The 12,706-nt window shown below is 40.0% G+C and overlaps 1 protein-coding gene across 1 annotated transcript in view; it reads right to left on the bottom strand.

The window, feature by feature from the left end:
* Positions 1-274: 274 nt before the first annotated feature.
* Positions 275-12,706, bottom strand: part of LOC149217575 (kinesin-like protein KIN-14I) — a 412,787-nt gene continuing 400,355 nt past the window's right edge. The window contains exons 20-25 of the mRNA XM_089391383.1: positions 3,723-3,925; positions 3,265-3,447; positions 3,062-3,157; positions 1,176-1,373; positions 761-1,032; positions 275-644 (exon numbers count right to left, since the gene is read on the bottom strand). Coding sequence (XP_089247509.1) covers positions 473-644; positions 761-1,032; positions 1,176-1,373; positions 3,062-3,157; positions 3,265-3,447; positions 3,723-3,925 — 1,124 coding nt within the window. The 3' untranslated portion in view covers positions 275-472. The remainder of the gene's footprint in view (positions 645-760; positions 1,033-1,175; positions 1,374-3,061; positions 3,158-3,264; positions 3,448-3,722; positions 3,926-12,706) is intronic.

Here is a 12,706-nt window from a genome sequence, read left to right on the forward strand (position 1 = left end):
GCAACACATTTAATGATGATGCTACAGACTTTCAATCGCGTAAGCTCATGGTTTATTTGGTTACCATAGTTTTCTGCTAGAATTTCCATTTTCAATAAAGATGTATGATATCTTGAGATCAGGGCAAGGCAATGGGTCATCTGCATATTCATAGATTGACATAATGATGAAAGGTTCTTTATGTATTATTTCTTATTCAACAATGATTCTAATATAAGATGTATATTTGAAAAGGAAAAAGTAAGAAGATGATAGCTACATGTGAGAGAAAAAATTGTCACTAAAACAATGGCAATGGCAATGACCAAAGAGATTGAAAGCAACAGACACTGATAAAAATAAATAGCTTGCACGATCACCTTATGAGAAATGTATTACTAAACCTGAAAAGTAATTGCACAATAAATCACTTGCAATAAAAAAAGTGATATTCACAAAGAGCTTTAATCAAAAAACCAAGACAGAAAAATGACTAGGAATCATGCTTTTCTGTAAAACTACTATCTTGAATTTCTTCCAAATCTGTATCTTCAACCCTTTTCCCAGCATTCATCTGAGCAATAATTTTCTTCAGCCTTGCTACCTCCTTTGTGGACACATTTTTGCTGGCATCATTTGTGATGCATCTTACACGGCTTGCATAGCTGCCAATCAAATTACAACATACTATCAAAGGCTGAAACGAGTTTTTCCAAAGCAAACTTGAAGCTTTTTAAATATTTTATTGGAATAGATATGAGAGGAAGAGAACTATACTGACCTCAAGGAATTATGCGTTTCCTCCAAATTTGACTCGGCAGGAGAGATATTAACAAACATCAGTGTCTTTGCATTTCCTCCCAATGAATCGCTCATAAGCATAGTAAGTTTGTGATTACGGTAAGGTATATGTTGCGCCTCACTTGCCAAAGCACTGATAACATCTCCTAGAGCAGAAAGAGACTTGTTGATGCTTTGAGCCTCTTTCATTCCATCTCCACTCACACCGGACTTTTTGACCCTCTCAGATCCAGCAAGGTCCACAAAACTAAGCTGTGAAAATTTATGTAATCATTAATATAGACCTTGAAAAAATAAAGACATTTTTGTCCGATAGTAGTGCCCAAATATATCAAAACCTATTTTCTCTCAAAATCATAAATACAGGAAAATAGTTTTAGAGGTGACTCTCGAACCTTTCCTTTACTTTGAACTTGGGTTTGCAAGTTGGTGCTTTCAATAATTACAGCAAGGACCAAATGGGACCTAGAACTTTCTTCATTCATTTGGGTCCCAGCTACATGACGTCTATCCTGACCTTTTGTGATAATATTCTGCATTTCTTCTAAACCAGCAACAGAAAGCAATGTAGTATTTTCCACAGATACCATTCCCTACACAAACAATAATAGGAAGTGCTTACGTTGGAACTCAAACACTCTGCGGTTAGTGCAATATCAATCATAAAATGGCCTTAGTCTAAGAGTAGCAGATATAGAAGTCAAATTCCATTGAGACATCATATGAAGCCATAAAATTGTATTGCTCATCTATAGACTATCCATTTTCAATTCTTTAACTTTAGGTAAAAGCTAAGTAGCTAGGGTTTGTGAGTGCGGGTGCAAGGACGTCATTTTTGAAATTAGAGTGCATGCAGGGGAGATGCATCAACAGTATATGGATGTATAAAATACACTATTTTTTAAACAGCTAAATATTATATAAAACATAAAACCCTATGACTTGAACTGTAAAATCAATTTCTATACAATCAAACGACAAAACTTTATAATTTATATGGTTTTGCGAAAACATGGGGGAAGGGCACAGAGTTCTGTGAAGTATGGATCTTAAGGAAACTTAACAGGCATAAAGTCTATATTTTAGCATAGACACGCAGGTTGAATATCTATAACAGGTTGCTAGGCAATAGAAACTCAACTAACGTTTCTATGACTACTGGACATAATATACCCACAATGAAGCCGGACATGAAATTTGCAGGCCACATTTTTAGAAAAGGTTATGGGAGTCACATATTCAAGGACATGAAATTTGCAGGTTACGTTTTTAGAAAAGGTTATGAGAGTCACATATTCAAGTACCAGATCGTGTAAATGCAAATCAGGCGTTAGAGAATATTGCTGGCCATGAGGTTGCAGATCAGACCTCAAAAATGGGAATATTGGGGTATTAGACCATACAAGTAAGGTTTTCTGGTTGTTCCAAGGGCATGCTCCTTGAGTTTCACCAAGGATGCCATCTCACACCCAAGACATGGGACACGTCCCAAGGGACGTGTCTATGAGGGCACGAGGCATATTTCTTGACAACACATGGTAGATGCAACTCATTTTAGTTGAATACTCTAGGGAACTACCAAGTTTCTATAACCTTCAACATAAGTGTAATATTTTGGTTGAATTCAAAGGCCTACATCTGGGCTGAGGGACTGCAATGGACAACAAAGGAAGTTATGCGACTTTACACCTGTTGATGTGACTAACAAGGACCAGGAGCTGTGAACCTCACTGATGGATATGATGCATTTATTTAAAAAGGAATTAGGAAGCCATTCTGTCTAGCCCCTTTAAGAGGAATTTACCCTTACAGATAGACCTAACTATGATGGATGTGCTTCATAAAAAGGAGCACCTAGGCCAACTACTGCAGGGGAATTGAAGTGGGTATCTTAAAAAATATAAAGATACCAAAAGCTTCATATTAACACATTTAAATGGAGCATAAAAGCTTGTCCAAAGCTACTAGATATTGTCACAAATGGCTTTGCAGATTCACAATTAAGTTTCACTTTTGCAGTTTGTAGGAGCAAAATCCACCAAGGGAAATGATCAATCACCATGCTCTGCTTTGTACTTTGTATCACATTAATTTTTTTCAAAGAAAAATCTCATGGGAAAAACTCCTAAGCACTTCCCTGCATTCATGCCCGGCAGGGACATCGAGTGAGGCACACAATAAAGTCAGCCAGCCCAGGGGAATCAACCCCGAGACCTCATCAATGAAGCTCAAGGCACTCAACCACTTTCTAGTCCACTGAGCTATGTGTCATAGTACTTACCTTTGTATCCTTCTTAATATCAAGCTTCAGTGGCTTTCTATTCTTAGGTGCAAGCAAATCCACCAATGCATCTTGATAAAGCTCCAACATGTACACCTGAGGCATCAAGGAAAAGATAAAATGTGTCAACTTCCAAAATGTTTTTAAACTACCAATGAGTAAAATTTGTTATGTATAGAGTATGGAAACTCCATCCTAAGAACCTTTAGTGAGAAAGAAAACTTTTTTTCATCTCTTTGCATGATGATGAATAGTTCTTGAATAGCTCTAGGTGTGAGTCCAGGATTGTCTTGTGTTCCATAAATTGTGAATGTCTTTCCGGATCCTGTTTGTCCATATGCAAATATACATACATTGTAGCCATCAACTGCAGACTGTACCAAATACTGGAGACATAAAAACAAACTGTGAGACTAGAAGACAACATAGACGGAAACAAAATTGAAGAAGAAATAGGCATGAGATATTCAAGTTGGTAACTCATGCCACTTTAGCTAATCAAACACTAGAGAAATATCTGTCAAAAGCATATTCCTGAAACCAATAGCAATAGTTCAAAATCTAATACAACAAAATCAAAATATCAAGGTGGCAACAGAAATCCAAATATTAAAAAAAATAAAATTAGAATGTCATCCTGACGTAGGCAGCGTGAGATAACCTGTGTATCCTGAAAGACCTTTTCTTGGGAAGCCGACTCATCAAATACACGGTCAAAATTAAATACTTTAGATTTCTCGTCCTTCCAAGGATGCTCCAAAGTAAATTCATCTATTGCAGTTAGAACACTTCTCTCATTTTGATTGATTTCTTTCTTACTCAATGGTCTCCATCGAGCATAAACCCTGATCTTTCCTTTCATATCTGTGCCATCGTAAAAACAAGCACCTTGTAATATCAGCCTCACGATCAATGATGACCCCAAGAACACAAGAGAAGTAAAAATATGATACTAAGGTCTGATAAGATGCATAAAACGTTATCCTCATTCTTTTGTCAGCATTAGCTTTTGAATAGTATAATGCTAGAGAATAAGCTCAGATTTTGGATTGTTAAATTAGATACAAGTTACAATAACCTAGTAGGCATAATGTCACATCTAAGCCATCACGATCATTCAATCTCTATAAGGAAAAAAGAAAAAAAAAAATTACAAAATCAAAATGTGCAGAATATGTATTTCCGTACAAAACTGAATACAAACAGAAAATGCCAAAAATGTTCTGGGTTAAACACAAGATTCACTATTGTGAATTTGAGGAAGGCCCAATGTTTTAACGATTTCAGTTGGAGGATGTGATTCTCCACATCCATATCACAGCACTCTTAAACAATAGCTATATGTTAGTGCATGTTACTGTACAGGATTCCTGTCTCCCATTACATATATTTATGGATCTTTTATATATACAAAGTTGAATGCAAGGTCTCTTTCCACAACTAGGGGAATGTGATTAGGTCCATGTTGCCGCAAAATCTAGCAGGCCTTGTGGGGGGTACCTTACAAGGCAATCACTAGACCAAGTGACAACAATAAGGTAGTAGCCCACTGTCACCACAACTACTACCCCATGCTCTTTATGGATTTTCACCAATGGGAGGAGTCCCAATGTATAGGTCTCCAAAGAGATGTTCTATGCTTAAAGGTATAAGGTGACTAAAAAGGCTTGCAAAAGAGAACTCAATTTATGGACAAGGCTCAAGTGATGAAGAAGGGGCAATGCACTTCCCTTAGACAAGCCAAGAGTAGGACACGCTAGATCTAGGGTTTCAATAATAGTGTGGAAAAGGGAATGTTGCAAGGTCAAGGTGTAAAGAAAAGGTTTCCAATAATGAGTATTGGCAAGGCAAAGGCCCATGAAACCCTCAACTACCTCTCAAGATGAAGCTTTAACCAAACAAGGGTTTTATCCTAGGGCAAATGACTAGGTCAAGAGAAATTATGGATGAAGATGGAAAGAATGGCCACCAAGAGGAAAGATTTTGAGGAAACCACTACAATCCTTGATGTTGAAACTCTCCAAGACCAAAAAACTCCCTTCCTAGCTAATTCACACTAAGCCCTAATTGGACTGCTTGGCCTTAAGAGGGACAAATTAAAGAAAGAGAGAAAAAAAAAAATTTGTGGACAAAAGATGACTTGATCACCAACTTGACAAGGCCAGTGCCTAGTCCTTGGGTGGATGGAGTCTATGGATTCTTAAGATAAGCTATAACTTGCAAAGGAGTAAGGATGTTTAATGCCCTAGCATAAACCCTAACTATTGCCTTTGTGATGGATCAAGGTCACTTAGGAGAGATATAATCGAGATTCACTAAGGGGATTTCCATTCAAATATCATACATGAGTAATGCATACAATAATGAGACCTAGATTCTATGCAATTGATTTTCAATAAATTAGGGCACAATAGAAAAACCCTAAATCATCAATTTATTCCATACATTAGACATAAAATCAGAAATTTTCAATAAATAAAGCTCACTTACAAGACAATATGCATGAACAATCCTTTATTGATCTAAGACAACTTCTCCAAAGTCAAGAAAATAGCTCCAATGAACAAGAATACTCCATAGATCACATCTTCACCAAGAAACAAGAAGTTCAAAATCTCTCTAAGGAGGTCTGAAATAGTTCAAGGGATGATGATGAATAACAATGATCCTCTCCTCTATTTATATGTGGAGGATGAGTTTGAATAATTAGCCTGCAAGCCCTTAATGACAAGTCAAATCATAAAATGCCTTGGGTTACAAGCCAACCCACTAGCTTTGACCTAAAATGCAATAGTAAGCCCACACGTGTGAGTTGTTAGCCTTCCAGGGTTGACATCATGTAGGAGGAGTGCTCCAAATGTCAAGTGTTGATGCTACAAGGTGCCAAGTGTGATGTAGTAGCATCTAAAAATCATCATTTGAGGGTTGGCCCTCAAATTTCCATCAATGGCTCTCTATGGTCCCCAAAATCCAGTTGGGGCACCACAAAGGGATCCCTTGGGTCTCCAACTATCAAAAAGTGTCCATCTTTGCTCCAATGTTGAGGGCTTTCCAGGTGATACTAGCCCTCCCAAGTCCTTGAAGGTGAGACCATCCTCATCTGGGCCTTGAATCAAGCCCCGAATCAACTGCCATCCCTCATATGATGCTAAGGCCAGCTTGGGGGCATGTTGGGTCTAGGTGTATCATCTTGAAAAATCATCAAATGCAGTGCAAAGTGGCAAAACATCCTGAGTGTAGGAGGTGCACATGGTCATATGTGACGTGCTTCAACTGCTTGGAGACCCAAGCCTCTCAATGCTTCACCCATGGGTGCCAATATACTCCTTTAATGGCCTAGGTACCTGTGGGTAAGGTGCCCGGGACATGGGCTATTGAACCAACTGCAATCACCACACAAATTCTAGTGAAAGCAACCAGTCATCAGGGACAATAATCACTATTGCATCCAAGTGAACCAAGCTTGAATGTAATGGGCTATAAAATATTTCAAATAAGAATTCCCTTCCAAAATTAGGGCCTTGAGCTTAGAACAGTGTTTCCTCCCTAGGTAGGAGTGGCCAAAGGACAATCCTATTGGGTGTTTCTAGCCCCTAAGGGGAAGTAACATTTCCTCAATCCACCGTTCAATTAATAGGTGTCAATGAATAATATGTTAGTTTTTGTAGCATCAGAAGTGTTCTAACCACGAAATTTGGTGGAGAGGCTAGAATACATGAGATATCCAAGACCCAGAAATCATTTCTGGAAATTCCACCTAGAGGCTAGAAGTGACTTAATCAGATTATTAATCATTTTTTTAATGTTTCCTAAGTTTAAACTTAGGAAAACTGGTTAATTAATCAGTATTAATATCTGGAAACTCACATGGATCAACTTCAAGATGATCCTAGCCATTGATTAAGATTTAATCTTGGCCATTGGAGTCCCAACAGAGGAAGTCGATGGGCACTTGGAGAATACATAGGAGTACACCAGAAGCTTGATTTCCTTGGTATATCGATTTCCAAAGTAGTAGGAGTCAATTTTCGGAGAGCCAGAGATCGAAACAGTGAGTGAGGGGCAGGGACAGTGAGTCCGGAGGAAGTTTTCCAGATCCGAAAAGGCAGCAGCCAGAGGGCTGAGTTATTCCCAGTGAGGCAGTGCATAGGACTGTGTAGTTGCTTCAGATTGGAAATTTGATTTAGTTGAGGAAAAATTTGTTCTCAGTTCCAGAGGCCGAGCAAAGGTTCCAGAGTGCCGGAGAGACAATTTCCTTAGCAAAGACAGGCAAAACTAATTCATCAGAGGTTGGTTGGAGGTTTGATGTCATAGAGACTGCGTAGATCAATGCAAAGGCAGAGGGTCCAATGTTGAAAAATGTAACTAGGTTCGGTCATCATAATGACATGTGTAATTGTGATCTTATGTAATTGATGAAAAGAAGAAAAAAAAATTATTATTGTAATGCTTGTCTCATGGGTTTCATGAGCAAGGAATTTTATTTTAGTGATGGCTTCCATTGTGAGCCTTTAGGATTTGTCATCTAGTCATAAAATTCAATTTGAGCCTATGTCATGTATGAACGACCCTTCTTGGGCATGCTACATTTTGTATGAGTCATTAGATAAGTATGAAATCCCTTCAAGACAAGCACAAGACCTCTCCTTCAAGTCAGCTTCAAAATAGAATAAATGATTTCCTCCAAATGACACGTTGGCTCACCCTCCAACAAGTTGACTTATTTTGATGAGGAAACAACTATAAATAAGGCAAATCGGCATCATTTCAGGCAGAGATTTTCGGTCAAGCAGTTTTGAAATCTAGAAGTGTGAAAGTCACCTAGAAGAAAGCCTAATCATCAGCGAAGGGAGGAGGAAGAAGAGCGAAGTTCTTGGATTCAGTTTTGGGTCTATTTTAGGGTGGTTTTTCTGTCACATGTGCAAAGAAAAAGGAGATCATCTGTTGCAGTAAGGCTGAGATCCAAGGTAATCGGATTGGGATAGGTTCAAGTCATAAGGGAGGCCGAGTCAAGCTAGAAGGAGACTCCATCCCAAGTGAAGGAAATGAAGGCATAAGAAAAGGTCTTATGTACAAATTAGGGTTTCTGAATTAGGATTGCAGACATAATTCAAAGAAGCCAAAGTTTGAAGCAGAAGGAGGTCAAAGTGGAAGAGGAGGCGAGACAAAAGGAGCAGAAAGTTCACTATCATCAAGGGAACTTGTGTCTTGGCCTTGGAGTGGAAAATAGGTCAAGGGTCTTGGTCTTGGTATTCATCACTTGGAATCTCTATAAGAAGAAGAATTTGTTCAGGTTTTTCCTCTCAAGAGTGAGAGGTTTTGGCCCTCTTTGATAGCCTATATTCTGTGTCTCTTGTCTCTTTATAGTTTATGCTTGGTAGTTGTTTGATGAAGAATAACAATATAATAACATAAGTAAAAGAAGATCCTAATCAAGAAATAAAAAGCATTCACAATCAGTTATCTAATTAAGAGAAATCACCTAATCTCGATGCCCTATATTTCTCAAAATCTAGGAGTCTGAGTTTTCTGAAGGCAGGTTGTGTCGAGATTGCTTGTGGAGGAAGGGTAATTCCCTTCAATAATCTTGCCCAAATTTTCTTGCCATGGATTTCCAGTTTCAAGCATCCAGAATCCAAATTGTACTTAGATTTTCACTGTTGCATAATAAAATAAAACCCTCATCTGCTGCGCTAATTTTTCGAGGACTTTTGTCCAAAAACAATGGTGTTATTTTTATGTGTGCGCTAGTATTTTATCAAGTTCAACACTATTTATTTTCTGCAATTTTATATATGAAGGTTGTAGTGTGATTTATTCAGTATTTGCCGTACCAAACTACAAATAAATTATTAAATAAAATTAACAATTAAGAAAATAATTTCTAGTTGTTGCAATAGGATTCTGGTATTGGAATTTTCACATGGTATCACAGCGTGAATGATTAGATGGAAGCTCAAAAGAGAAGGAAAGAATTTCGCTACTCAAAAGGAGCAGCGGGCCGAAATTCTTGAGGCAGCACAGTTCATTGCCAGGCAGGCCAAGTTGCTTGGGAAAGTTCGATTTTTCAGTGCAGGAGGTAGAAAAATTTCGAATCTCCCAGATTAGTGATTCTGGCAGGCAGAGGGAGTTGCAGCAACTCAATTTTTCGCTGAGCAGATTCCTGATTTGACACAAATGGTTTCGCTGTAGGTTGTAGACGCAGAATCCGCTTTGGGTGGAAGAGAAAAACACACATAGTAGAGGGAAAATTTTCCTCAAGGAACTTCGAGTCTCAGAAGTTTGAATTTCCAGTTGCAGATTGGCAGTAGCAGCTAGCAAAGCCACACATTCCAGAAGGGAGTGCGAGTAGCAGAGTTGTCGCCGAGCACAGGAAAAGAGGGAGTTTTCGACTTGATCAAAGATGGCCACAACTGGGTTGAGAGATCAGGATAAGTTGGAGGGTTCCTCCAACTATGTCATCTGGAAGGCTAGGATGTCCTTCCTGTTATATGAATATGCCCTGAAACTCTACATAGATAGTGTTGTGGCAGTTTCCCAAGATGCGGATCAGCTGAAGGAATATAGGAAGGAGATGGCGCGGGCGAAGCAATTGATCTTGATGGAGTCCGAGACCATATAGTCTTACACATAGCTGGCAAGGATATTTCCAAAGAGATGTGGGATGCTCTCGCTAGGGGCACTTCTGAGTAGTGAAAGATGTTCTTGTAGGAGAAGCTGAGATGCATCAAGATGTAAAAAGGGGAAGGCATAAGTCCCTTCCTCACCAGGATTCAAAAGGTCTAAGACCAGTTTGCAGCTATTGGGCAACGCCTCAACCAATAGAGCCAGTGAGGTTGGCATTGAATAGTGTCTTTGAGGAATGGCAAGTTTTTGTCCAAAGCATATTGGGTAGAGAGAAGCTACCAAAATGGGATAGGATGTGGTCAAACTTGTAGTAGGAAGAGTTGAGGCAACAGTAGCAACAGATCGAAGGTGGTGAAGGAGGAGGAGAATGTGGCCCTCGCATCAAAAGGTCCTAGTCAAGGCAGGGGAATAGAGAAGGAAGAAAGACCTGTCAAAGGTCAAATGCTTCAAGTGTGGTGAGCTTGGTCACTACAACACGTAGTGTCCTCTCTGGAATAAGGACAAGTCAGAGAAGCAGGACCATCAAGCAGCTTCTACAGAGATCGACAGGGTGTTCTCGAGGTTGGAGGAAGACTTTGCGATGTTCGCAGATGTACCTCCAAGAGTGAGGCGGGGAGATTTGGTACTGTAGTCTCAGAGAACCACAGAGATTAGGCAGGGTCCTTGAGGAGTCTGTTGATTTTTGGTAGCATCGGATGTGCTCTAAGCCTCAAAATTTGTAGGGAGGCTAGGACACATGTACTCCACAATACCCAGAAATTATTTTGGGAAATTATACCTAGAGATAGTTTTATTAAAATAATTAATTATTTTTAATGGATGCCTAAGTCTAAACTTAGGAAATTAAAATAATTAAAGAGTGATAATCAAACTGAGGGTGAAACTTCTAGAAGAAGACGAAGATCGAGTCCAAATGATCTGACCCATTGATTAGAATCTAATATGGGCCGTTGATTACTCAACTGGAGGATTATAAGGACTTCGATGGACATTTGGAAAACACATCGGAGAGAGATCAAGAGATCAAATTTCTCAGGGAGGGCAGCGCAGCAGTTGCTAGAGAATTGATCGAGGATATTTCTTGTAGTGAGGGGCAAGGATAATTTCTAGAGGAGTATTTCCTGGTCCGGGAATACATTGCAGAGGAGGCAGAGAGATCTAGAAGAGGTAGCATAGAGGCCATGCTAGGCAGCGTAGGGCCATGCTGAGGCAACAGAGCTTGAGAGGAGATCCAAATTTGCTGGAGAAGTCTAGTTACAGAGCCAGACGTCAGGGTGTGAGACTGGGAGGGAAGAAGTCGAAGTTCCAGAAGAAAATCAATCAGGTAGAAGGAGTGATGCAAGCCCTAGAAGCTATGACATAGAGCAGTGCAATGATTATGCAAAAACTGCGCAGAGGTAGCTAGGGACTAGCCATTCAGTGGCTGGATCAGTGCTGGATCGCCAAGATAGTGTGAGGTATATCTCACTCATCTCTCTGTCAGTCAGATTCTATGTATTGGATAGCTAACAAGGCATCCAAAGATTGTATTAAGAAAACTACTGCTTAATAATACAAACCCTCAGTTGCTGCACCGATTTTCCCGCATTGGGTTTTTCCGGGGATATTTGTCCAAAAATAACGTCATGTGTTGTGTATTTCTTTCTTGCTCAGTTTCTTGTTTCCACATTTAATTTAATTGGTGAAGACTGCAGTGTATTGATTTCGATATTTACCATAGAAAACAGTGAATAATTTGTTCAGTTATTTAACAAATAGAAAAAACTCAATCAGTTGCAGTAGTAGAAATTTGGGTCTTCCAAATTTTCACATGGTATCAGAGCGCAAGTGAAGCAAGAGAGCAAAGCTAGAAGAGACCAACGCTGAAGAGGAGGGAAGTCGAAGTGCTGCATAGGTAGCAAATCGAATCCCTAGAGGGATTGCGCAGATTAGGCCAGGAGGGAAAAATTTTCGTGGGAAAATCTCTCTTTGAGTGAGTCAACAGAGAGAAAGATTTCTGGATCGAAGTTTTCCAGTGTCAGAGGGAGCAGCGCAGAGCAGTTTTCTGGTGAGACAGTTTTCTGTAGCAGTTGCTGGGGCAGAAAAGCGTTAGAAGCCAGGAGACACTGTCGAGGGAATTTCTTCCTCAAAGAATTTCTAGCCAAGGAATTCAATTTCTCTATTGCTGAGCAGCGACAAAGAGGAGCATATCTACTAACTCCAACAGGGAATGAGGAGGCTAGCCTAGTGCTGTGCAGAGAAGAGAGGAGGCAGTTCGACATTTCATTGGCAGAGATGGCAGCTAGTGGGTTAAGAGATCAGGATCGGTTGGATGGTGCATCCAACTATGTGATCTGGAAGGCAAGGATCTCATGCCTTCTGGATGAGCACGATCTCAAAACCTATGTCAACAGTGTGGTAGTTATACCCACGGATCCATATCCGCTCAAGAAGTAGAAGGGTGAGATGGCAAAGGCCGAGTGATTGATCCTTGACAGAGTGAGAGATCACGTAGTGTGTCACATTGTTGGCAAGGATACTGCCCAATAGATGTGGGAAGCATTGGCTACGCTATACGAAGGATCTTCCAAGCAGCAGAAGATGTATTTGGAGCAGAAGATGAGATCCACACAGATGCAGAAGGGGGAACGCATTGATCCATTCCTAATGAAGCTTCAGGAAATCCGAGACTTGTTGGCAACTGTGAGGTCAACACCTTAGCCTACTGAGATGGTGAGGCCGGCGATGAATTCTGTTTCATGAGAATGGAAAGTATTTGTCCAGAGCATCCTAGGCAGAGAGAGATGGCCAGATTGGGAAGGGATGTGGGCCGCTCTTCAGCAGGAGATGAGGAGAGACTCAGTCAAGTGAAAACTTGATAGCAACAACAACAGCAGGACGAAGCCCAAGGAGGAGGAAGAGAATGCAACCCTTGCATTTAAGGGGAAACAGGAGCAGCGGAGGTAGAAGAAGGACATCTCAAAGATCAAGTGTTTCTGGAGTGGTGAATTTGGTCACTACACAACACAATGTCCTCTC

This window comes from Pinus tabuliformis, chromosome 1_1 (assembly GCF_031772625.1).
Source record: "Pinus tabuliformis cultivar Carrire ecotype Pingquan chromosome 1_1, CPIR1, whole genome shotgun sequence".
Classification (NCBI taxonomy): Eukaryota; Viridiplantae; Streptophyta; class Pinopsida; order Pinales; family Pinaceae; genus Pinus; species Pinus tabuliformis.